This window comes from Salmo salar, chromosome ssa04 (assembly GCF_905237065.1).
Source record: "Salmo salar chromosome ssa04, Ssal_v3.1, whole genome shotgun sequence".
NCBI classification, from domain to species: Eukaryota; Metazoa; Chordata; class Actinopteri; order Salmoniformes; family Salmonidae; genus Salmo; species Salmo salar.
This window is the reverse complement of record NC_059445.1, coordinates 67371302-67399163: the sequence shown is the minus strand read 5'-3', so window position 1 is coordinate 67399163 and position 27862 is coordinate 67371302. Positions and strand designations below refer to the sequence as shown.

The 27862-nt window shown below is 42.4% G+C and overlaps 1 protein-coding gene and 1 long non-coding RNA gene across 3 annotated transcripts; one reads left to right on the top strand and one right to left on the bottom strand.

Moving 5' to 3' along the window:
• The first annotated feature begins 256 nt into the window (after positions 1-256).
• LOC106603702 (RNA-binding protein Nova-1) lies at positions 257-26775 on the top strand. 2 transcript variants are annotated; one of them, XM_014197701.2, is made up of 4 exons: positions 257-1047; positions 8145-8288; positions 16023-16189; positions 17457-26775. In XM_014197701.2, the coding sequence occupies exons 1-4, from the start codon at positions 891-893 to the stop codon at positions 18471-18473; spliced, it is 1485 nt and encodes a 494-aa protein (XP_014053176.1). In that variant the 5' UTR covers positions 257-890; the 3' UTR covers positions 18474-26775. The 2 variants fall into 2 exon arrangements, with proteins under 2 accessions (XP_014053176.1, XP_014053177.1); XM_014197702.2 differs by lacking the exon at positions 257-1047 and adding an exon at positions 4291-4635.
• On the bottom strand, positions 10154-14446 carry LOC106603703 (uncharacterized). The gene is made up of 2 exons (XR_001328475.2): positions 14205-14446; positions 10154-13731 (listed from the first exon to the last, which is right to left on the bottom strand). It is a non-coding gene; the product is annotated as an uncharacterized lncRNA (long non-coding RNA).
• Positions 26776-27862: the final 1087 nt, after the last annotated feature.

The window sequence follows — 27862 nt, the reverse complement described above, 5'->3', positions numbered from 1 at the left end:
GGTCAAAATGTGCTTTATTTATCCTATCCGCGAGTTGGCTATCAGGTAGCCTAATTCATAAGTAGCTTTAGGGCCGATTTACAAAGTCGTATTTTTTTTTTTAACTTAATCAATTAAAAGCAGCATAATTTGGCTGATATTTGCATTTTGTTTGAATCTGCAAATGTTGCAAGCTTCTTGCCATTTTGGACCAGAAAGGCCATAGGACTGAAAAAGTGGATGCTGAACCACGTGACGTCAGCTTGTCCTCTGACAACCTTTCGGATGAAGAAGATGCCTGGTGTCTCGTTGACTTCATCTCTCACCGGTCAGCGGCAGGGTGGTCTACCTCAGAGCTTCCAAAGAATATTTCCCTCATGTACTTCAAAGTCAATAACTACAGCTGAACTGCCGTGGACTTACTGTACATGTTTATCCCAGAAGATGGCGTGAAGATGACTTAAAAAAGATATATTTTTTCCCGGGCTATTCTTCGCAAGTCTTTAAAATGTTTCTCTTTTTGATAGGCTAGTTCATCAGTGTCACTACTGACTTACGGCATTATTTGAATGCACCTTGGTGGACTATTGCGTATGAATCACGGGCAAGAGGACACCACTACTGAACACAAAGCTTATGAAGTGACAGGCTAATGAATGCATTTCACTCAATGGATTTTTATATTTAGCTTTCTGTGACGCTCTATCAGCCAACTGCAAGCAGAGTCGAGAAGAACAAGCAGGACCGAAGGCGCTGTGTTGCCTGTCATTTTGGTGTTCTCAAAGAGGAAATCGGAGACATTTTAAGTCAAGAAGGAAAAACTTGGATCATTTTGTGAGAACTCGCATACATGTAATGTGGTGAGGGCGTTGTGGAATAACGCAAATAGGCCTATACAAACTGGTCGGAAAATGATGGCCGGTGGAGCAGTTGAACAAAACGGGATATTCTTGAATCCTCTTCATCACAATCAACAGCCCCACATGGAGTCAGATCCCCCCGACTCTCGTAAACGACCACTAACTCCGACGGAGGAGGACTGTTGTACCAAGCGCACAAACACGGGAGGTAAGACATTGCACACCCACCGTAGGCTACATTGTCTTCAGCGTGATCAAGCAGTAACTAATGTTTTATTCTAATGTTTTAGTTACTGCTTGATCACAGACGCTCTTATCCAAAGCAACGTGCATGATCAATTAGGGTTTAGTGCCTTGTTCAAGGGCACATCGACAGATTTTTCACCTCGTTGGCTCGGGGATTTGAACCAGCGACATTTCAGTTATTGGCCAAACGCTCTTAACCGCTAGCCTACCAGTGGCAAACATTGGGATCCTATAAATACATGGTATGACATCTGATTGACATACTAGAAAATAGTTGCCATAGATCAGCAGTTTCTAAGGCCCTCAGTGAATGTAACATGTCATCAGCCCATTACATTTGACAGAGAACTTAGAAACTGCTTATCTATGGCAACTATTTTCTAGTATGTCAATCAGATGTCATACCATGTATTTATAGGATCCCAATGTTTGAATGCATAAGATTATACAACTTTTGTAGCCTATGTTTCGCAAGCATGCTCTGACTCAAGTTTCAAAGCACATTGCATCAATGTATATAAATACTTATTGTAGCCTAGTTATTGGTCTCGCTACTTCCATAATTACATCAAATACAGTGACCCATTTGGCACCTGTCAGGTTTGAACCCAGTGACCCCATCATGTTGCACATCTGGAGATTCGTTATGACATTTTCCATTGAGTGGAACATTTTTTGTTGCAGACTCATGGGACCTCAGAAACATAGTAAATGAGATGGTCGCTGATAGTTCACTTCAGAAAAATACCACTAAGGAAAATAATTGATGTGTTTTTCTTTAGAAATGTGATCTGTGAACATCTGTGTCACAATTGACTATCAGTGAACAACAACTTGTAATACATTATGTACCTGTCATAGCCATTTACTTAGAAAGCCATGGTTTGTTTCTGCAGAAATAGTCTCAATAAAACTAACACAATTTACCAACCACTCCATAGCACACAATGAAATCTTTACACCCCAGAGCACCCAATGTAATTCACTTATCGGCTACACGCTAAAATAGGTTACCTACGTAGTCGTAAACTGGTAGACAACCACATACAGGATGGAAAAACAAACAGAACTGATCCACAACAATTCAAACACACTTTTGTGATTTCTTGTAAAAACACAAAATGATGTGATTGCGGCATGTTGATACAGCATTTAAAGCATTCATTTGAGTCTTTGTTCAGGGGTAAAACAAATAGCCTGCAATGTGTTGCTCACACGTTTGCAATATGACTCATCTAAAACGCTAGTGACATTTCAGTAATATCATTGAGGATGGTGCTGTTGGTGACGGCAAAAACATTACTCCTTGTTTAGGCAAGTCTTTTTCCCCCAATTTTTTATAATAAATGTATGAGGTAGAAAGGGTTATTCTAGACCAGCACACAGGGACCACTTATTCCATTAGTTGGAATAATATGGTAATAGTACAGTATGTCTGCAGAGAATAGGCTGTTTACTTTTCACCAGCTGGTGTAGACAAAGCCAATTGGTAGGCTATCTTTATTTGTTACTGTGTAAGGCACCAATAATGTAATATCGAACAACAAATAATGTCAATCTGTAAAAATAAAATGTAATCGCGGGGTTTAAGTTTAATTAGAATTTTAATTAGAATATATTTTCCTCCACGAGATAATTAGACTATCTGTGATTTTCTTCACTGCAATAATTTCAAACACAAAATGTCCACATTGCATTATCCGTAGAACAGTCAGAATGTATATGTTTTAAGGTTCATGTGTTCTTGGTTGTATTAGAATTGTATTATCATCAGGTTTCATGTCATTTAGGCTGTTTAATAGATAGATGATACATATACGTAATATGTTTTTTTCTTGGTGATTCTCAGCCATCTTTTTCATTACATTACACATTGTGTCTGATATTTATCACATCATTCCTGTTGATCATTAACATGACTGCCAGTTACCATAGAAAAAGGAGTAATATGCTGGAGGTTTTACTGCCGTGTGCTTATTGTGCATTTAGGATGGCTGGAGAATTACGGCCCAACTCCAGGAGGAGGAGGTAGCCTATTTATTTTTCCTTTAAAAAAAATCAGCAACACCCCTCTCCTCAAAATGAAGATTTTTCATTCATCGCTCATGCAAATTTATCCTGTAATTACCCATGTCCTGGATTAGGTATGATATGGTAATGTTGCTAATGGAAAGGTTGGCAGAGGAATGTGAGCTGGGTTTTTTGGGGGGGAGAAGGACACAGGTGCCCTTGCAGAGCAATGTGACGTGAGCGGACTATGAATTTGCCAGGTGGCAGAGGGAGAGAGGGGGAGCCTACAGAGAGACCATGCTTATGTAGCCACACCAGTGAGTCCTGGTGACACAATTAATGGTTTATTGGTATCATTTACTGGAAGACGGTCGCAAAGATGTTTATCTGCCTCAGTTATTACCCCAGTTTGCTCTATGATTTAAAGACATTGGAAATGTATCTAGAAAATGAACAAAGCGGCTAGACAAATGATACTAGTATTTCTAGAGGTTCCCTGGAAATTAATACTGAGCGGAGCACACACCCCCACACATACACACACACACCCCCACACACACACACACACACCCCCACACATACACACACACACCCCCACACATACACACACACACACACCCCCACACACACACACACACACCCCCACACACACACATAGTATACCGCTCTCTATAGTCTATACGATTTATAGGCGTAGTGATTGGCTTCGTCGCCCTCCTCCCCCCACCTACACCATTCTGCGGCACTGCCATTTGCAGTGGTTGATGAGCCCCCCCGCTCAAACATGGCCGTCTGAGGGAAGAGGGGTGGGAGAGATTGGAGAGGGGTTGTACGGAGCACAGTCTCAGATCACTCCTCTCCTCCTCCACCTCCTTCATTATCCACTCACTGCATCTACACACCTTTTCAATCATCACTCAAGGTAACCCCACGCTCTCTCCCATGAAACGCACAAACCAACCCCACTACCTGTTTCACTTTTGTCATTTTCAACGGAAAAAGAAATTGAATGGGCCGCTACGCTTTATAGTGCTGCGTCAAAAGAGGCGGACTGGGGGAGAAAATCTAATTTTTTTGGGACAGGCATTGGGGGGTGGGGGCATGACGTGCTGGGGGAGGAGGCTGCCCATTGGCCAGACGAGTTGTCAGTCGTCCACGCTGCTGCAGACGGACGGGCCACTCGATGAATATGGATGAGAGCAGTGAAAAGGGTGATGCGGCAGGGAAGACCCCCCCCTTCAAACCGGTGCAGGCTTGAACAATGCGTGGCGTCTTTCACTGAAAACACTGAGAGCCTGCATTAGCATTTTGTCAGACAGTTGAGGCTCTGGCCAGCTGCAGGCATGACTTGGATGTTGCGGTGAAATCTTTTTTTTAACCCACTAATGTATTAGACCTCGGTGAAAAAGGTTGACTGGCCGCATTCCTCAACGCCACCATTTCACCTATGACTAGCCTAACGTTAAGGTACCCTTAAGAGATTGTACCCCGGCATTGATGGCGATCTGACAGAGGATTTTACCAGCAGATCTCAGAATGGGTAAGAGCCAAACTGTTTTTGTTATGACTTGTTGAATTCATTTATCACACTCAACTCTTTCTATTTGATTAGCTGAAATCTCATCTGCTCATTATTGCCCGTTTTGTTCCATCGTCCTTGCTGCCTGTCAGCGGCAGGTTGGTCCATTGACATGCAGAGTGGGTATTTGGAGGGGGGGTGGGGGCCCACCCCGTTGAGTGACTTCACTAAACACGTTTGGCTCGTTGTCTGTGTCTCCAAGCTGTCCCCCCAGTATTAGATGCATGGGTTTGAACTCAACACCCTCGACTGGCTTAACGTTAGCTCCCCAACCTGCCCCATACTGCTCCCATTCCCCTGGCGGATTGCAGCAACAGATTGCCATGTTTACTCTACCACATGACACCATTGAAACCTGTTACTGTGATTTTTCAGACACTAGGACGGAATTAATTATTGACTAATGACAAAACGCTGCTGTGAGGGCAATGGAGGGAATCTCAATGGTATGTTCTCCCATGCTGGGTTCACCCTGGTTTTAAGACACATAGAAACGGGGACTTGTGCACCCCTGCCACCACAGGTCTAATAGAGGGCATTTCCACTGTTCCATTCCTATTGTTCAGTTTGCCCTGTGTGGAGAGATGTAGTAACATTTGTCCTCTGACTGACAGTAGAAAAGAGCCTGTAGCTCCATGAAGACAATGTCAATGTCTGAGCAATGGTCTTTACTTTTTCATCAAGGTCATCTATCATCATGTTTCTCTGAAAGGGGAAGATGAGCAGAGTAGAAAGCAGAAATCCCAGCAGAAAAAGGGCCTTGGCTAATGATATGTTGGTGTCAAGAGTGTAATGCCGTCATAATCTCTCTGATTGATAAAGGAATGACAGATGTTCTCAGAAAGGCTAAATCATTCATCAGTGTGATTTATAATGCAGATGTGTTGACGGACTAGACATGTTGAATGTAAATGTTGGTTCCAGTAGTTCTAGTAGTGTGAGCAGCGAGGAAGTTCCTTTAGTCCGAGGTAACAGAATGAAGTCTAATTGACTTTGGAGTTGAGAAATCAACATGTCATGACTGTATTGAGAGACACAAATGGAACATGAGGGGCATTTTAAAAGAATCAGTAGAGAGCTGACAGGGAGAGGGACTGTGAAGTCCCTAGATGTCACAGTGCCACGGTCATTATGATCAGGATCTAATGATCCCATTTTGGAGGCAAACAGAAGGTCAGTCTTAGAACAGTGACATCGATGTGTGCAGAGCTCTATCCATCTTCCCTGGACAAGCCTGCAGATCCATCCCCCTGCATGAAGCTATACAACGACGACACAGGCAAACACGCATCTTGGTGTTGGCACCCAAAATCACCCCTAAAACGAACAACAATGTTGCGATATGGTCATTATATTTTTGTGCTGGTCTGTATTGGAAACACGTTTGTATGCATATATGAACAGTTCTCTGAACGTGCCTTCTTGACAGAGTGATGTCATCCGTGTTGCTGGTTGAGGCATTGAAGAGGTCCCAAAGTGACGTCATGTTAAAAATAATAGATGATATCTGAAAAAACATATTAGATCATTTTTGGGTCACACCAGCACAGATATTTGAAGAATGATTTAGGCTACTATTATCTAATTGATTTCAGGGGTGATATTGGGTACTTATTGTGCCCACAGGTTCATACATAGGTCACATGTCTGTCTCCCCTGTTGATTACTTATGTCTGGAATAGCACAACCAGGTGTTGGTTGGTACAGAGATGGAAGAGGATGTGAGTCATCCCAGTTGCTCATTTATTCTGGTTAATATAGGCCTACAGTCAATGAACTAAACAGACCAGACCCAGCAGCTATCGCATTGGTGTCTATGGGAGAGCAGACCAGTACTGTGACCATTTTTTTTCAATGGTAAACTGCCTGAGTGGGACATCTTCATTTATCCACCATCTTTGGGTTGGTATTCACAGTAATTGTCCAAAAGTGTCCAATCCCAACATTAGGTTGATTGCTCTTGTCTGAATTTAGCCTACCAAATCTGGATTGGTTTGGATTGACACACACTGCTAGTGCTCACCTGGGTGATGGTTACAGTAGGTCTTTTTCATTAGCCATTACGTGTATGGAGGTTTGGATTGACACACACTGCTAGTGCTCACCTGGGTGATGGTTACAGTAGGTCTTTTTCATTAGCCATTACGTGTATGGAGGTTTGGATTGACACACACTGCTAGTGCTCACCTGGGTGATGGTTACAGTAGGTCTTTTTCATTAGCCATTACGTGTATGGAGGTTTGGATTGACACACACTGCTAGTGCTCACCTGGGTGATGGTTACAGTAGGTCTTTTTCATTAGCCATTACGTGTATGGAGGTTTGGATTGACACACACTGCTAGTGCTCACCTGGGTGATGGTTACAGTAGGTCTTTTTCATTAGCCATTACGTGTATGGAGGTTTGGATTGACACACACTGCTAGTGCTCACCTGGGTGATGGTTACAGTAGGTCTTTTTCATTAGCCATTACGTGTATGGAGGTTTGGATTGACACACACTGCTAGTGCTCACCTGGGTGATGGTTACAGTAGGTCTTTTTCATTAGCCATTACGTGTATGGAGGGGAACATCCTGAATTAACAGGTTGAAGAACAAAAGGTTTGGTCGGTCAATTCTTTGAGCCGACACGATATCAATCACTGACTGAAACAAGACAGTGTTGTAAAGCCACTGAACCCCCTTTTAAATGGGAGGATATTGAGTTTGTCTTCTTGGAAGTATCCAGTTTGATCAAATCTGAGGGATTTCAGTCCCTTAAGCTTGCATCCCTAACATTCATTACTCAGGATCACACTGGGTTGGATTTCATGCCCTGCAAGCATATGATTTAAGTGTTTTGACATAGTCCTGTGTGAGTCAAATTCAGAGTAATGTTATTACATTCTATCATTTTCACATGATTCTGATGTAGTTTATGTTCCGCTTTGTCTCTTGGATTGCGAAATGATTGATAACATTATGTAGGAGTTGGCTTGAATTGGACTGCAAATTAGACATTTTGTCCGAAGATTCTGATAAAGGATACTAAAACTCCTTGAAAACAGTTAAAATTAGACCTCTGCAAACTGGAAAGGAGGTCAGCATTTACTCAACAGGAAATCTGGGACAGAATACAGAACGTGTCACCAAACTCTGATGAAATGTGGGACTAGAGGATACAAAAGAATCACACTCCGAAATGAAAACCCCTCTCTAGATTCCTACCTACCAAAGCCAGGCTGACAAGAATATATGTGGCTAGCTACCTATTCAAGTGTATGCATCTGACACGTACATGTTCCTATTGTGGATGATTGAATGGACCCAGAAGGGATACATTGTGAATGTGAATTGTAGTCTACTCCGTGCTGCAGGCGTGTATCGGCTGAGGTGAATGGGTTACTTTCAGTATGGTGTATATAATGTGTGTAGACTAGAGCCTCTTTACTAGCTCTGACCTCCTGTCTGTTTGTCTCTGTCCCTACAGAAGAGGGTGAGTACTTCCTGAAGGTGCTGATCCCCAGCTATGCGGCCGGCTCTATAATTGGCAAGGGCGGCCAGACCATCGTACAGCTGCAGAAAGAGACGGGCGCCACCATCAAGCTGTCCAAATCCAAAGACTTCTACCCAGGTAAGTGGACCTCACTTTGTCCATGATCACATTGTCCAAATGTAAAGGCTTTAGGGCTGACCCCATTTAGTCGACTGGTCGATTGTTTGGTCGATAGGCTGTTGGTCGACTGAGATTTCTTTAGTCGAACAGTCAGTCGCAAATGTTGGAGTTCTTTTCATGGAGCACAAGACACTTGTCTGAGTTGCACCTGTCTCAGTGGACTAATCCATTGTGGAGGCCGTGGGGATGGTACAGTCCATCACTGTAAGACGTGCTACTGAAATTGTATATGGCTATATTATGTAAGAACAATGGTGAAACACTAAGAAAAATAATATAATTTTATAACAAATGCGCTTTCTCCCCCGTTGCGGTCTGTGGTTCTTAAACATCAGTGTGCTGTTGTGTTGGTGCCTTTTCCTCCACCATGTTGCTATGTGCATAATGGCAAAGTTATCCAGTATATTGGTGTTGAGAACAATGGCAAGGCACCAGCGGAGTCAGGAGATGAGACGGCCCTTGACTTAGTTGTCTAAGAAAAGTAAGGAGAGAGGAAACTCCATCTTAATTAGGTCTATAATCAATAGCCTAACTGTTGAATGTGCCTGATTTTATAAATCCTCCATATTTCTCTCCAGAAATAAGACAGATCCTGCTTCTGTTGCCTGTTTGAGTGTTTGTTTAATAGCCTACTGATTCTGTGATCACCAAGCCTCATGCAACCACAATATGTCGGATAAAGCAATTTCACAAATTCGTCTGTTTTTAATCTTTGCTGTGCTGTAATAAAGGGTTTACACTTTTTTTTGTTAGAACAGCCTCTCGCTCCTATACCCTCCTTTTTCTTGATCTCCTTATTGTTATTATTATAATTATTATTATTATTATCATCATTATAATAATTAGTAATGTCATTATCATTATCATCATCCTGTTTAGCTGTCTTAATACTGTAACTTCCTTAGGCCTATATGTGATATATATATGTATATGCTACTGTATAAACCAATCATTCATTAGTTCATGTCATCACACAGCATACGAGTCATTCATGATTTGAAATGCAATCAAGCATTTTAGTTTTAAAATGAAATAACAAAGGGAGCATTGAATAATTAGCCTAAACTATAAATAAACCGTTCCACATTGGAAGTTACATTCACAAATACATGGGACTGTTTTTAGTCTTGCCTGTAATAAAGTCTTTACAAAAAAGATAAGCTAATAATGTATTTAGTGTTGTTTACACTGTTCCAAATAGTCAGAAAAAAATAATATTGTAATCTAACAGCACCTGTTTGGCACATATAATATGCACGCAGAACTTGCTCCTTTCCTTCCTTCTTTTTCTAGATCTCTAGTAGTTTCCACAACTAAGTCAAATGTCCTCCACACAACTGACTTCCCATTTCCTTCCTGAGCAACCAGTAAAACATTCCTGTTTCCAGTTTCTTTTTCACGTCCATTTTGCCGTCACGAGTTTATAACCAATTTATTGATGTGATTATGATATGCTATAGGTCAGGCCCCATTGGTCACGTGCATGTGATGCATACATGTGTCACGTAAAGAGAGCAGGGTTGAGGGAATATGGAATGTTTTTCCTAAACAAAGTAAGGATTTCGGTAGCAGAACTTTTCAGACAGAAATGGCTGTAATTATGTTTCAGCTTCAGCAACACGGACAGCGCGATAAACACTGTTCATGTTCTGTGGTGGTCGCTGCAGCAGGGAGGAGAGAGAGACAAGGGGTGCTAGTCACACGGGCACTCACTGTCTGAGCCTGGCCCAGCGCAATCAAATCAATTGCGGTCGGATCCCTTTAGAGTCATAAGTGTGTCTAAATTATTTCATCAAACAGTGAGCTTAAAGCATCAGACAAGCTCAGTGCATATAGTATATTTTATTGTGTCTTTATATGGGAAAAATACATGTTTTAACATTTTTAACAATATATTGGTCGAAAGACAACTCTCAGTAGAGCCAGAATTGTTGTTGTTGTTGGGGACAGCCCTAAAAGGTTTACAACTAAGAGCACCAAACCCATGGCACTCTCTGAATCCAAGTTCAGTAGAAGACTGTTATTCGTTGGTTATGCTGCAGTTTGATTTCCAACTGGGGAACAGTTGCAGTTTGATCTAGCCGTCCAAAGGCACAGTATTTGTACCCAGACAAAAGACCCATGCAGATGATACAGCTGCTATTGACGCAGGAGTATCATTTAAAGATGCAAGCAGTTTTTCTTTCAGTTTGGCTGCGCTCTTAGCAGGGAGCTGATCCCATTTCTGTGCAAAGTCTGTATTCCCCAGAAGTACTATCATTCTTCATTTCTGCTACAGTGCAAAGACCGCATTTAATCAATTTCCCTCTTAGCTGCCTGGCTGCCATTTTACTCCAAGATGGAGAGAGCACATTGTCTAATGTCAAGGACATGTAAGGTACACTGAAAGCACTAGTCGCCCAATAGGGCCTTGTTAAAAAACATGTCAACATGGAAAAAATGCTCATGTTTTCCCCAACGACCCCACACTGATGGAGGTCACTGCACTCTCTGGTTGGTGCTGAAGCATCTTGTCCTCGGAAGAGAAATGCCCGAGCCACAGAAAAGTATCTGCGTTTGTCCTTCATGGCTAAGGAAGCTTCAGTCTGCTGAAAAATAATACGTGTTCAGCGGCTCACTTTTAATTAAGTCCAGATCTCTTTTGTTATAACTAATTGAACCAAATGATCTTATTTATTTTGTACTGATCACCTATTTTCAACACATAGGCAATGGACTGTGGTATTGTTAAACTGAACACATTTCTGTACCATACAGATGCATAAATGGAAAGGAATGAATGTACTGGCTTTTGTTCCTTTTTACAATATATGGCTTATAGTAAATTATGTGATTGCCTCAAGCAACCAATTATAGATGAGCTACATGTAGAAAATAAGGATTAAACTGCCTGCAGAAAACAAAAAGGCAATATGGCTCAAATATAGCCTATTTTCTGGTAAACGGAAGGTATGATATACTGCACCTTGACTAAACACTGTCAAAGATGAATAAACCTTGTCAAAGAATAGAAGTACAATAAAATGTCATTTTAGTGGTATCCATTTCTTAGACAGTCTCCTGTCCCTTGCCCTCCCCCACTTCTGGAAAAACTGGATTCATCGATGGTAACCATGACACGCTGAAAATGAACTCTAGTAATGGCTTACTGTTGCATATCATGTATCAGCACTACTTTCTTTGTCTACCTAGAAAACACACATTGGAGCAGTTGTGCTTTTGTATCCTGCTCCTCTCTCTGGGTGGTGGATGGGTTGTTGGGGCACCACCTGCTCTGCCCCTCCCCCTCCTCATTATTGCGATGAGTGAGGAGATCAGGGAGATGGTACTGGCAGCGATTTGATTGGGTGCTGCTAGGGCCCCCCAAAGTAAAATGAAACTACAACACCATCTCACACAATGGGCCAGAATTTCTCTTCCAGGAACTTCAATATACGAGGCATTTGTACCTGTACAAAGTGTACACCTGTTATTTTCCTAAGGAATTAAAAGACAGTAAACAAAGCTAATCAATTGAATGTAATTTTTACAACATTTGTTGTTACCGCAAGTCTATAACCTTAATTTTTGTTCTACCTTTTGTGATTTATTCCCTACTGAACTAAGTGTAAACACATCGCAAATTAGGCCACAATATTTGATCTAACATGTGTTTTTAATGAAAAGAGTAGGCTATACCATTGCAATGACTTTTCATTCTATCTCCATTCTGTGTTCAGCTATGAGAGGACTGTGCTGACATGTCATGTTAATACCAATACGCACAGATCACCTCTTAATCTTTAACACTGCAGCTGCCTTGGCTTACCCTACCTACAGCACAACGAGGACACAGACAGACAGAGCTATTTCCCCTAGCAATCCGCTCAATAGTGATAGCCGCGGTTAGAACAATCCCAGCACCTCCCGTCTCCCATCCGCCAGTGTAAGACATGAAATCATGAATGGGGGAAGGCCTCGATGGGAATGGGATCTGTACGACTAGGCCCTGCTGTGGCAGCCAGAGATAGATGACTGGAGATAGTGAAGGGTGTGGATGATGCATGATTGTGTGTTAGGGGAGGGGACAGGAGGGCAGGCCCAGAAATAACCTTTCACAATCTCTCTCGCTCTCTCTCTGGAAGTGACCCTGCCCCAGCTGTACTCAAGATGCTCTCTCACTGCGCCAAGTTTCCTCCTCCCTTCTCTCCCGAGTTGGTTTTTCTCATAGCATTTGTTCTTAAAAGTTTTGAAGTTTGATCCAGATTAGATGGCATCGTGCTGTCTCTACAAAGTTTTGTTTGCATAGTAAAGAATAGCCCAAGACCCCTTTTTGTGATCCGATCGCATCCTTATTGATACCTTACATGACAAAATTATCCTACACCAGTATGTAAACAACATACTGTTCACTCATACTGTACACACACATGTGTACGCAGTCACGTACACACACTGTTCACAGCAGCTGCAAAGGAAGCTGAGAGTCCCTGGTAAGGGAGCAAAGATCTTACAACCAAAACTCCAGACTCCCTGCTTTGTGCAGCTGGCCATCAGCCCAGCTAGCATATAAAGTTACACACTGTGCTGCATGAACAGATAAAATTGATATGATGTAATATACCATAGGAATATGGTGCTGATGTTTTCCATTAGCTGAAAACATAAAGACTGACCTCACCCTGAAAAACTACACCAAGTCAGTCCATTTTGGGTGAGGTAGTTCCATCAAAAAGCAGGTTACAAAATTAAGTAACCTCATTGAAATGCTTTCAAGACAGCCTTTTAGTATTCAGAGTGAAATAAAGATGGTTGTTAACACTTTATAGCCCTCTGCAGTTAAAGATCTGCAGGGTAAGGCTTTGGACTGACTCAACTGGACTACAGAATCAAGGTCCTTCTTCATTCTGCCTCAGGAACTGCTGCCCTGTGTGCCAGAATTCCCTCTAAGATTAAACACACTGTTATTAAAATTTGTATTACACACATCAGAACCTACATTATAGCTTCTCCTAATAACGCTGTCAAGTAAACCAAGCTCCCAGAGAACCTCAATCCCACCCAAATTGCCTGGAAAGAAACAATTGCAGTTCTTAATCAGTCTCAGTGTTGAATGCATGACAGCACTTTGAGGCACAGGTATACATAAACCCACAATGCAACTTACAGTAGTCGCTCCATACGGACTATACTCTGTCCATACTATATAACATAACTAGTGAAAGCCAATAAAGTTGAATGTCTTTGCTCTGGACTCTAAGATGGGAACAGTGGCGACCAGTCAGGGTTGGGAGTTGGATTGAGTTCGAGTGAGATCCTGGACCGTCCCCAGACTTTGTGGGCTGTGTGTTTTGATAACTCTTGATGGATATTTCCTGAATGTCAACAGGTGCTTCTAGGGGCAGATGTGTGTCACCCAATCCTGTAAGAGGAAATGGAATCACATTAAAAGGAAAGGAACACAAATGGCCCGGGCTGGCTTGAGTGGAGCAGTGTCGCCGTAAAACTAACAGGCCAGTCTCAATCAGCAGGTCTTCCTTATAGGAGGGTACTCCTTATAGGAGGGTACTCCCCTGAGTAAAAAGTTAGGATGACTCTTAGTTGTCACTAGCATTGAAGAAATGTTTCACTTATTGGATTGTTGGATTTGATCAGATTGCTGTCATTTCACAATTCGATTAATTCATTTGTATTTGTGTTTTGATAGACATAACACAATGTAGTGTTTATTGTAAGGCTGGTGGTGTGAGATTGAATGAATAATGTGGGTATAGAATTATTTAAATGTGCAAAGGAATGAAAGAAAGAGAGCAAGGCAGACAAAGAGAGAGAGAAATATAAACAGTCAAAGGAAGAGAAGATGCAGGCTGTAGAAAGGACATGTGATTGCATCACCTGTTCCTATGGCGCAGCTCCTTAACCATGGCAACAGAATTCCGGTAGGGCCGACAAAGGGGGTGTAGAAAGATGCCTCAATGAGGGAAGGACGTGTGGAGTCTATGGAGGAGGTAGGGGGGCGAGGACAGGCCCAGAATTCCAGGACCCTGGAAGAGTTACATCATTTAGGAGGAATCCTTTGTCCCCCCAGTGGTTTGTTACCCGAGCTTCTCTTTCAGCTGCTCTGTTTTTGAGCTCCTATATTGGGGGGGGAGTATTATTGGATAGGTTGGCAGTTAGCACCGCTGCATAAAGAAACTGTTATCAAAACTCAAGCATTCTTTTTTTTCTGCAAATAGTCACTGCATGAGTAGCTATTCAGTTATAAATGGGGTTGCTTTGCAACACTACTTTTTGTCAAATAGATCCTTGGCAAAAACATGTTTCATCCAAGAAATCCTGTTCCTTAAACTGAACAAGGAAGCCTCTTGTAAGTGATATGCTACAGCCACAGCAGACGCTGACCCCAAGGCACAATAATCTACGTTTTCACAAGACTGTGATGCCAAAGTAAGGGAAAACTTAGTCAGTTGCACAACTGAATGCATTCAACCCAAATGTGTCTTCCACATTGAGCCCAACCCCTCTGAATCTGAGAGGTGTGGTGGCTGCCTTAATCGACATCCCCGGCACCCGGGGAGCAGTTATTGTTGGGGGTTAACTGCCTTGCTCGAGGGCAGAACGGCAGATTTTTTTCCACCTTGCCGGCTCAGAGATTTGAACCAGCGACCTTTCGGTTACTGGCCCAACGCTCTTAACCGCTAGGCTAGAAACTACCCAGCCTTAAAAAAAGACTATAGTATACTATAGTTATATACTATAGTTTTCACTATAGTGTTTTTACAGACTTTACTGTAGTTTTGCGGACATGACTGTAGTACCCTGTAGTATTTACAGCTTGCTTAAGTATAAATACTGTTGGCCATATACCACAAACCCCCGAGGTGCTATTATAAACTGGTTACCAACATAATTACAACAGTAAACAAGTAATTTTGCATCATAACCGTGGTATATTTAAGCAATAAGGCCTGAGGGGGTGTGGTATATGGCCAATATACTATGGCTAAGGGCTGTTCTTAGGCACGACGCAACGCAGAGTAATAATGTCGTATTTATTGTAGTGGTTTTGCGGACTGTCATATACTGTAGTATTTACTCTATGGTTTTTGTGACGTTACTATAGTGTTTTTTTTTATTTATTATATTTGACATAGCAATGAGGGCTTTGTCTTTGAGGAAACCACATTTTCCATAAACTGTAGGTTGGTAAGACTGGTCAGATCGGACAGTTTAGAGATTTTACTCTTTTCTATAACTTGTAGGGAACACAATATATGGTCTATACTTGACATGTCAGTTTCTCATTTATGGGTGGCACAAATTGGGATATATGGGAGGGGAATGGGCAGGGTATATGCAAATGAAGTATTTACTGTAATGTTTTTGTGGTCTGATGTATACTGTAGTATTTACTGTAGCATTCTACAGTATACTACAACATTCTATAGAACGTGTTAGTAAGCATTTCGTTGGACAATTTATACCATGCGTATAACATGCGTATCCCATACATACGATTAATAAAACTAGGAAAAAAATATCTAAAGAAAAAAAATACACATTATTGAGGTATACTACAGTGTGTAGTATAGTATACTAGAGTTTACTATAGAATGATTTAGTACTGTAGTATTCTAATAGTAAACTGTAGTATTTTTTCATGTGGGTAGTACTGATACACTGTGATGTTTCTTTTTTGTTCTATCCCCACAGGAACCACAGAGCGGGTGTGTCTGATACAGGGTACGGTCGAGGCGCTAAATGGCGTCCACAGCTTCATCGCGGAGAAAGTCCGCGAGATGCCCCAGAGCGCCCAGAAAACAGAGCCAGTCAGCATACTGCAACCACAGACCACTGTCAACCCCGATCGCGTCAAACAGGTGAGACACGGTCCGTTAGTCAGCCATCCCTGACACGGAACCCAAACAGGCTGCGCACTAGCGACATCGTGCATACATTTATTTTGTCCCCCCACACCAAACGCGATCACGACACGCAGGTTAAAATATCAAAACAAACTCTGAACCAATTACATTCGTTTGGGGACAGGTCGAAAAGCATTAAACATTTATGGCAATTTAGCTAGCTAGCTTGCACTTGCTAGCTAATTTGTCCTATTTAGCTAGCTTTCTGTTGCTAGCTAATTTGTCCTGGAATATAAACATTGAGTTGTTATTTTACCTGAAATGCTCAAGGTCCTCTACTCCGACAATTCCACACATAAAACGGTCAACCAAATAGTTTCTAGTCATCTCTCCTCCTTCCAGGCTTTTTCTTCTTTGAACTTATATGGTGATTGGCATCTAAACTTTCATAGTATTACCACGTCGACCGACAACACAGTTTGTCTTTCAATCACCCACGTGCGTATACCCACGTGCCATCTCCTCATTGGTTATCTGCTTCTATAAACCAATGAGGAGATGGGAGAGGCAGGACTTGCAGCACGATCTGTGTCACAAATAGAACTGACTTCCATTTTAGCCCTTGGCAACGCAGACACTCGTTGACACACGCGAGCAGTGTGTGTGCGCGCAATAATATAGATTTCTAAATTTATTTTGCAGCGCACGCGACGTGAGCGGTGTAGTCAGGGTATGACCGACCACCATACTTAACATAACCATGTCGTGGACAATGACCTATCAGATATAGAATACGACCGATCAAAGCATGTTACCTCCCTACCTACGATGATCTGTCTGACATGTCAATAGTGTAGACATGCAGAATCATAAGGGCACGTGGTCAGCACATGGCAAGAACACAGTCACACTTTGTCTCACAGGGGCATCTGCCCCACAACCTGAGCCCTGGCAGGGTCAGGAAAATGTGAGGGCATGGGGTTATTTTTACCGGCCTCCTGCCCGCTAGGTCCTCCACAGTGCCACAGAGCTGGACGGCAGCTGCAGCCTTAACCCCTGGGATTAACACATCGCTGAGTAAAGCAGAGGGCTGGGATAGTAGAATGACTCAGTGAGCGATATCTTTCTCTCGTTCTCTCTCTCTCTTTCCTACTTTTCAATCTCTCTTTATCCCTCCCTCCCTCCCTCCCTCCCTCCCTCCCTCCCTCCCTCCCTCCCTCCTCCCTCCCTCCCTCCCTCCCTCCCTCCCTCCCTCCCTCTGGTCCCCACCATTCCTCTGCAGGCTAAGTTAATAGTGCCCAACAGCACGGCTGGGCTGATCATCGGTAAGGGCGGGGCCACAGTCAAGGCGGTGATGGAGCAGTCGGGTGCCTGGGTGCAGCTGTCCCAGAAGCCCGAAGGCATCAACCTGCAGGAGCGCGTGGTCACGATCAGCGGGGAGCCCGAGCAGAACCGCAAAGCCGTGGAGATCATTGTGCAGAAGATCCAGGAGGACCCTCAGAGCAGCAGCTGCCTCAACATCAGCTACTCCAACATTTCAGGCCCCGTGGCCAACTCCAACCCCACCGGTTCCCCCTACGCCAACTCGGCTGAGGTCCTTCCCAACGCCGCTGCGGCTGCCGCCACTGCCTCCAGCCTTCTAGGCCAGGCCGGCCTGGCAGGAATGGGCGGCTTCCCGGGAACCATGTCCAGCTTCTCTGGCAATGACCTGCTGGCCATCACCTCGGCCCTCAACACACTGGCCAGCTATGGCTACAACACCAACACCCTGGGCCTGGGCCTCAACCCCGCCGCTGCCTCCGGGGTCCTGGCCGCCGTGGCTGCTAGTGCTAACCCAGCTGCTGCTGCCGCCGCTAACCTCCTGGCCTCCTATGCCAGCGATGCCTCCGGCTCCGGCCATCCTGCTGTTGGCCTGGGGGGCTTCTCCCTGGGCTCGCTGGCTGCCGCCACGGGGGCCTCCAACGGCTACCTGAATGCCTCGTCCCCACTGATGGCTTCCTCCCTGCTGGCCGCAGAGAAGCTGGGAGACGGGGCCAAGGACGTGGTGGAGATTGCTGTGCCCGAGAATCTGGTGGGCGCCATCCTGGGGAAAGGCGGGAAAACGCTGGTTGAGTACCAGGAGCTGACGGGCGCCCGCATCCAGATCTCCAAAAAGGGAGAGTTCATACCCGGCACGCGGAACCGTAAAGTTACCATAACAGGGTCACCCGCGGCAACGCAAGCCGCCCAGTATCTGATCAGCCAGAGGATCACGTATGAGCAGGGTGTGCGTGCCACCAACCCACAGAAGGTGGGCTAAATGGGAAAAAAGGATGTAATAAAGGAAGGATGGAGACAGAGAAAAGAAAGGGAATCAAGGGTCACGGAGAGGGGAAAAAACGTCCAAATATCCATTCAATATTTCAGTATTAAAAAGAGAAGGTGACAAAGAAGGAGGTGAGGCAGAGAGAAAACCAGGATACGTGTGTGTGATATGTGATTGTGTTTTTAGGACTGAGGTTGTGATGTTTTTTAAAAGTGGTGTCGAGTCCTTTTGATGACGAGTAAAGCTGAACTGGTCCACTGCCAAGCAGCAGATTCAGGGGTGAGTCCACACGATTTCACCCCCTTCAAAAACCTCACAGCTGGGTTTGTTTTGGGTTTCGTTCTCTTCAAAAACCTCACAGCTGGGTTTGTTTTGGGTTTCGTTCTCTTCAAAAACCTCACAGCTGGGTTTGTTTTGGGTTTCGTTCTCTTCAAAAACCTCACAGCTGGGTTTGTTTTGGGTTTCGTTCTCTTCAAAAACCTCACAGCTGGGTTTGTTTTGGGTTTCGTTCCCTTCAAAAACCTCACAGCTGGGTTTGTTTTGGGTTTCGTTCTCTTCAAAAACCTCACAGCTGGGTTTGTTTTGGGTTTCGTTCTCTTCAAAAACCTCACAGCTGGGTTTGTTTTGGGTTTCGTTCTCTTCAAAAACCTCACAGCTGGGTTTGTTTTGGGTTTCGTTCTCTTCAAAAACCTCACAGCTGGGTTTGTTTTGGGTTTCGTTCCCTTCAAAAACCTCACAGCTGGGTTTGTTTTGGGTTTCGTTCTCTTCAAAAACCTCACAGCTGGGTTTGTTTTGGGTTTCGTTCTCTTCAAAAACCTCACAGCTGGGTTTGTTTTGGGTTTCGTTCCTTCAAAAACCTCACAGCTGGGTTTGTTTTGGGTTTCGTTCTCTTCAAAAACCTCACAGCTGGGTTTGTTTTGGGTTTCGTTCCCTTCAAAAACCTCACAGCTGGGTTTGTTTTGGGTTTCGTTCCCTTCAAAAACCTCACAGCTGGGTTTGTTTTGGGTTTCGTTCCCTTCAAAAACCTCACAGCTGGGTTTGTTTTGGGTTTCGTTCCCTTCAAAAACCTCACAGCTGGGTTTGTTTTGGGTTTCGTTCTCTTCCGTTTTTATTTTCTTTGGCTGTGTTGATTTTTCAGCTTCAGTTGTAGATCTCCGCTCCCGGTGAGTTGAGGTTCCGGACAGGCTTAAAGAGCAGAAATAGCGTTTTGCTCATGCCTTTTTGCTTTGATGTTAACCTCGCTCCATGTGAACAAAGCAAAAGGCCTTGTTTACATGAGAGAGGTAAAATTACGAGCACCAGAGGTCATCCAAGACCACTAAATTCTTAATAGATATCAGAATATTAATGACATGACACTGTATGGTTCAAATCAAAATTGAGGTTTTAACAATTCGGTTGTTATCCTTTTTATTTTCCTCAATTATTTATTGAAATATGGTCTCATTCAAACACATATAGATGATTTAAACCTGTGAATTCGGGTTGATATGAATGTAAAGACATTATTATTGTTATTTTGTTATTAACGAGGATCAAATGTTGAGTTGCAGTGACAGATATGTATAGTTTTAACCCAGAACTGCACAGTAACTAGTGTAGATCAGGGGTCAAATGTTCAATGTGAGAGGATAGAGGAGACACGCAGGAATGTACACATTCACAGGAACAGACACACATTCATACATGTTTACCGCCACCCACACACACACCACTTTTGGTGCTACGAAAACATAACTACAGATAGCTAGGCCTATATTACCTGTATCACCGAAATTGAAAATCCCTTTGGAGATTGCTCTCCCTCTCCTTGATTGTAAGATGCCAAGCATTGTTCACTTATCTGTAATTTACGGGATCTAGTTCTGCCTTTATGTAAGCAAAGACTGGATTTCATGCTATGTTGAAGGTCAGTCTTAATATTTCACCTCGCTAGTCCTCCTTCAGCTGCCATGGCAAACTGTATCTTGTGCCACCGTGGACAGTTTAGGTCCCAATAACGTAGTTACTGGTTAAAAATACTTTTTATCCTATTGTCATGAATTAGCCCTGTACTTTGAGTTTGCCAGCCGATATTGCGCCTTGGGACTTGCTCCTATGTAGAAATTTGAATAAGCCCCCATGGGACAGAGCATCATACCCGAGAGGGAAGACAGCACTATACACAGCTTGAGGTATCTTACATTACCTTTTCAATTGAAGAATCTAACCTGAAGAGTCCCGAAGAGAACGAAGCACTACAAAGCAGTCTTGTTAAGAAAAGCAGTATTGAACGTTATCTGTGAGCGAGGAGACGATTGCTTTATATCAGGATGGCTGGTAGTCAAGAGAGACACTAATGAGAAAGAAATGGACTCACCATGAAACACATTTGGAGTTTTCTGTGAACCATTTTTCTCAACCAGAGTCAATACCAATATGGAGTCAAACAGTTTATGCAGGCAGTTAGTCCAACCTGTTATCTTGCCTAAAGCAGACATTGACCCTAGCTTACATTGGCAGTAGTGCATAAAGCGTTGCCCAAACATTTATCTGACATTCTGTAAGGATAATTGTTTGGCAAAAACGCAGGGAGGGTAATTGTCTTCTAGAACATTCTCAAACACAACGATTAACTTTGCTTGCTTCTGCGCTGCTATCCATTGGTTTTCATCCGAGTACACTGGGTCTCTTATGACTGCACTGTGAGACACAACAAAGACACAACGCAAAGTGTGTCTGTCCCTTCTTGAGCCAAGTGATCATATTTTGAAGAACATATCCAGGATATAGGCCTACAGCTGGTGCGTGTTCTAGAGCAGGGATGGGCCACTCCAGTCCTCGGGGGACAGAGTGGTGTCACACTCCCCCCATCATCCCTAGCAAACACAGTTGATTTAAACTAATTACGTTGTAAACTGAAGATTATGATTAGTTGATTATTGGAGTCAGGTGTGTTAGCTGGGACTGGGACAAAAGTGTGACACCAATCAGGCCCCAGAGGACTGGAGTGGCCCATCCCAGTTCTAGAGCAAAAACAGCTGAGCAGCGAGATAAGGAACATCTCCACATAAACATCCATAATGTGATGTCTTGGAGATATTTTGGTTTACCAATAATATTGCACAACAGAAAGCTGCTAATGGATGTTTTTTCTACTGATCAGTCCAGAGTCATCAGTCAACCATATATTTTATTAAGGTCCGTGCTATCCGGGATCCTTGGCATGTCCCTACTCCATTGAAGTTGAAATGCAAAATGGTTAAGGTAAGTGTAGGGGTTAGGGTAGGGACATCCCAAGGATCCCGGATAGCATTGACCCTTTTATTAACCCAAATGACTCCTATGACATTTATTTTCCTGCACAGCAGTCCCTGAATCCTATTCTGACCCTCTTTTCCATTTCACAAATGTATCCATAGACTTATGTAACCAGAGCTCTGGGATCGGCTTCCAATAATACAGGACCGGGAACGATAGTGTCAGAGAAAGAAACAGCAGCACTCCCTTTTCAGTGAAATGACAAGGCTCCTTCTTGAGAAAGAATTGACCTTTACCCCACCTTACTAACAACTCTATGTTTGAGCGCTCCGCATGGCATGGCACCAGCCACGAGCCCCATTACCTTGACTCACTGAATACATGTTTCCCTTTCATTGTATTTCTGACGGAATGTGCTGTGACTTTTAACAGTAGTCAACGGTACACTAGTTACTTGAAATGAAATGGCACTCCAGTTAAAATATCTGTAACTTCTTTCACCTGTGGGGTTCAAAAACCTTCATATTTTAGCCCTAACCTCACAACATTATAATGCTGATTTAAAATACAAGCACAAATCAAGGTGGATTTAATAATAGAAGCAATGCAACTACGCTTGGTTTAGAGAGAGACTACTCCAGAGCTGTCTGATCTGTACATTGTACCAACTCCTCTCTCCATTCATTACTTTTCCTCCTCTTTAGACATTTCCCCACCCTACATATGCTCTTTTTGGTCTATTTTAAAGTCCTCCTATATACAGATTACCTTTTCTCTCTCCTCTGCACTGCTCCCCCCCTCTCTCCTTCTTTCTGTCTTGTCTACTCATAGGCACTGACGTCTGGGAGTTGCAGGGAGTGCCGAAGTGATTGATAGGAGTTATGCACTATAGGTCATAAGGGTATGCAAATATTTTCACAGCCCATAGAGTTCACCAGTCAAAAATGCACAGATAACACCTGCCTCCAAACTGTGACAACCCACAAGACCAACCAGCAACATTGGTTCAAACTACGGTATCAAATTCCCCACTAAAAGAAGAACTTGTAGGATTTAGACAGGCTTACACCGTGATCTATGACCTTCTAGGGGAAGGGAAAGCAAAATAGGAAGGCGAATCTTGGTTGAATGAGAAAATGTCTGTTGGTTGACCAAACAGCTTCTATTTCAGCCTCCTAACAAAAGAGCAGGAGTTTATTTAAAAAAAGTAAATGAGAGAGAGCGAGAGAAAGGTGGGAACTCGTTCGTGACCTCATGCTGAAACAGTGACATCCTTTATGCATATCCTCTTATCTGAAAAATGACTAGAAATTCATTTCTGTGGAATATGTCATGTCAACATGATCTATATGTACTTAATTGTAGCTATTCTAGTTTGTAGTCCAAATGCAGTCCAGCGTCGTCGATACAATGTGAAACTCTATGTTATCTTTGTGTGGATGATGAAGAGTGCCAACTAGCCCTGATTAAGATTAGCTTTGCGATTTGTTTGTGCATTACGATGACTCATCATCGACAGGTGGCGTCCATATTTCTGTTATTGAAGATTTAGTTTGACCGTAAGAAAAATTTAAAGAATATTGGAAGCAATATAGTAGCATGTCCTGTTTTGTGTTTTTATTATGTCTATTGTATGAACCTTTGAAATTACTAAGATTTTGAATGAATAGGTTTACATGTACTTTTTGTAAGTTATGAAAATGCTGCTATTTGATAAGTAAAATATAAAAAATATTTTAGTTGAAAATATGTCTGGTCTGTTGATAAGAAACATGCTCTAAAAGACAGGGGCGTAAAACGAGGTGTATAGAATACTATACAGTATTGGTAAGATAGTAACAGTAATAATTGTACCTGTGCCAAACTAGACCTCTGCAGCTTCTGAAATTGTAGATGTGCGATCAAATGTTAGATATCAATAACTTGTTTAGAAGTGCTGATCAAGTGCCAATAAAACAATGTTTTTCAGTTAAGAAATGATAATCATATACATTACTTAAGAAAACAATGGACAAATAACTATTTTGTGCATTGTTTTACCCCATAGCTACATAGAGTAAGAGATAAAGATTGTGATTTTTATGGATCCATGTTGTTTTACACTCCATGCATCCCCTGTGTGTTCGTTTGACCTGTGGCTTAAGCACTGCTGTTTTTCACAAATGTCTCTATAGGCCAGCATGGACTAAGCATAACATGTTATAAGCATTCATAACATAGTCATTAACAATCAGACAAAATGTGTTTCGTGGAGTTAGGTGTTATCTTTTTGCACGTCTTCTATTGCATGGTATCAAAGTGAAAAATTGAGGGAAAAAACTAAATGAAAAAAAATTGTGAGGTTTTCTCGCAACATTCAAAGACATAAAGTTGCATGCAGTCAGTTGTAGAACACTTAAGTTAAAATCACCTCATATTTAAAATGTTGTTTCATGTCGTAAGTTGGGAGGGAGCCCATTATTGTCATGTTGGCCCAAATACAACACATTTCAGATCAAATTCTCATACAGTCCATCTCTTTATATTATAACAGACCAGGTTTTGTTTTCTTAAGGTACCATGAGGAGTATTACAAATGTGAAACAAGCAAACGCGAAAATGTTATTCAGTGTTATTCTTGAGTTTTGCTTTCTAGAATACCAGGCATTTTTTAAATCAGGTTAAACCTCACAAAACCTGTGTAATAGTTTTTAAATATTTTTTGTACCACAGTTTGAATGCCCAAATCTAATCTATGAATGTAATCCCATTTGCTCATTTTTTCAGTTGAATGTTTATCAGTCTTTTAATGTGAATTCAGGGCTGGAATTTCAACTACATGTAGAGTTAACATATTATGTCAAGAACCAATTTCAGCTATAGTCAGGTAGGCCATAGTCATAACCCAGATATGTTTTAACAACACTTCCGATTCGCTGTCAACATTGTCCTGTTTGTTTGGTGTTGCATAAATGCACTTTACTGATCAATGGGTCATACCTTTTTACAAAATTCCATCTCCTGTTATTGGATGTGAAACAAAGCAAACCATGTTAACGTTCAGCCGTTTTTGTCATTCTTTGCTGTTGCTCTGATATTGTTTGTTGAGGGGTTTTTTTCTGATCTTTTTGGGTCTGTGTGTATCAGACTTCTCTGAAAAGGTGGCACCCGAGTCCACATAATATGGTTTATCCATTTCCTTTTGAAAATATTGGTGGAAATCACAATGAGCGAATCTTCTTTAAAAGAGGGAGAGGGAATTTAGAGTGGAGCTGTTCCATCTTGTCATGTTGCATTCTGCTGCCTTGAAGTCTAGAGGGCGGAAGTATTTTTATGAACAAATTGGCATTGAAAGCACGGTAAACCTCATACAATGTCTCTATGTGGTGTTATCAGAGAGTACACGTTTGTTACGTTACAGAATGCAATCCCAAGGTCTTGCTGATATCATTTTAGATGGGAGACAAATACAGCACCAGCAAAATTCGATTGCCTCGGTCATACCGCTGTCAGTGTTGGTGGATTGGACAATTCAACCCGTAAGAACCCTGTGTAACCTAAAATTACTTTACCACTGCATGCTATGACTTTCTGTCGTCTCCTTCTGCCATGCACTGCTACTAACCCCCAGCACCCTTCTAACCCCTCCACTACTGAGTGCCAAACTAAGTCAACACCATTCCAAACCTTCAGTTGTTTTAAATATGATGTAGTCTGGACATGCATCTGACCCTCCAGGATCTTCCTAAGGGGGATTCTATCGAACTATCAGACAGGACTAAGCCGGTTAAGGCTGCTTGCCCCCTCTTCTCCTCAACTCTCTCCATCTTTTCAGCCTACATGACATTATGATTATGTGTGCCGTTGTGTCTGGCACCTGTCATTGTATTCACCCATTGAATGGAAAATTATTCTGAGCCCATTCCTCTGAATAGTGGGAGAAAGACAGGATTTTTACCAACCAGCCACGACGCCATCTCTTATCTTTGACCCTCCCATGAACTAAGTTGACCTTATCCACCCTTTGCGTGCTCATCTGCGTGTTTGGATTATTTTGACCCCAGGTTTATTGCCAAAATTTGCTGAGACTACAACTGTATGAATTTTCATTTGGTTTTAATTGTTTGTTTGTTTTCTTGTCATCCGGACAATTCTGCAGGGTTGAAAGCTAACAAATCTTGTCTGAAAAAAGCATGACAATGCCCTGCACACCTCTTCGGCTCCATTGTAAATATTATTTTGGGTTAGGTTTTTAATTTTGTAAAACTATTTTTGTTTTTCCATCTTAAGAAATGGACTGTCAGCATATGTAATATGTTATCCTAAACTAAAAAGAGTTGGGTCAATTGGAATGACTCAAGTGTCTATATTGAGACAGAGAAGATACCATTTCAAAGTCCAGGCCTCACTTGTCCTTTGACTGAAGCATTTGCTTCGATGCCTTTACACAGACACAGTCTCAATCTTAAAGATACAGTCTCAATCTTAAAGATACATGGGCAACATTGTCTTTCCTTGTGCCATGTCAGTGAAGTACGGGTGAGAGCCTTTTATTGAGATATTTGCCAATACGAGTGCCAAATGAAATCGGCACTGAGCCAAAAGCCAGCCAGCCTACACACTGAAGCTGTGGTAGCAATGGGATGTTTCACTTCCCAATCCCATATCCCCCCCAAAACACTTCATTGTTTGGCATTTGACTTGAAATGTCACTATATTCTATGCTGCCAGTCAATTTCCTGCTTTCCTCAGTGAAACATCTCAGAAGCAGTTCCTTTTACAACATTACACTGTTGATCAATGACAACAGCAACTATCAAAAGGGAATGAAAGTGTATTTTTATTATTATCAGTATATCTGAGCATCATCCATTAATAGATTTAAGGGTAATGACTATTTAATGTAACTGTAGTATTGTGTTTGTAAAAAAAAAAAATCTGTGAGTTGTGTTTGATGACTCGTGGACTACCAGTGAAGTCAGCATTTCAGTGTTAATATATTGAATTGTTTTTTAAAGATTATTTTTGCGACGGCAACAGCAACAAAGAGTCATTATAAATGTTCATTTTAGCATCACTTGTCTTCTGTTCCTTTATTCTCCTCCACCTCTACTCTCTGTCTCATTGGAGTGAAAGGTCTTGAGTTGATTAAAGTGCATGCGATATGCTCACGGAAAAGTTCATTTTCTAAATGGGGTGCTGAATCTTAGCTTATGAGGTAGTCCATTAACAATGAATATGACAATACTCTCCAAATCATGACTGCGGTTTTATTGTGCATGTTCTGTCTGAGTGTTGTTCTAGTTGTTGTTCAACATCTTGAGTAAAAGCCAAAGTGAGCGTCTAAGCTAATTAGTAGTTCTAGTCCAGTGGTGTGTAGGCAGAATGTTGTAGTGTTATCTGTTTTGTGGACCTGTGAAGTTCTTCACAGGCCAGAACCAGTTGAGGAAGTTCAATTCATCTTTCCTTGATTTTTTTGCATCCTCTCTTCTTGCCTCCTTCTCAAAACCCATTGGAGAAGAAGGTCAGAAGGGGGACCGGGGACCTTCTCCAATACAGTTGAGAAGCTCCTGAGTGGCACAGCGGTAAAAGGCACTGCATCTCAGTGCTAGAGGCGTCACTACAGACCCTGGTTTGATTCCAGGTTGTATCACATCCGGCCGTGATTGGAAGTCCCATAGAGCGGTGCACAATTGGCCCAGGGTCGTCCGGGTTAGGGTTTGGCCGGGGTAGGCCGTCATTGTAAATAAGAATTTGTTCTTAACTGACTTGAGTGGTTAAATAAAGGTTAAATAAAAAATAAAGGAGGTAAGGAGATAGGATACGAAGAGGATTCACAGAAAGACAATTGGGATAGAGCCATAATCCATCTCTGTCCCTCCAACATCATTCTTCCTGCACCATGTGACATCCTCCATTAACAATAACTTCTAAAACCAGAGTATAACAGTAATTGATTTAAAAAGTGGTTTTCATTACATCTCAAAGTGCTAATTGTTACTGGCGCTTGAAGATTTTGTAAGACAACACAGAACAAGGAGGGGCACCTCCTACTAGGAAGGCACCTCCTGTATAGGTGCGTTTTGAGGTCAGATTTGAAAGAGCCGAGTTCCCTTGAGGTGGACGGCGGTGAGCACATTCCAGAGGCGAGGATATGTGGTCTA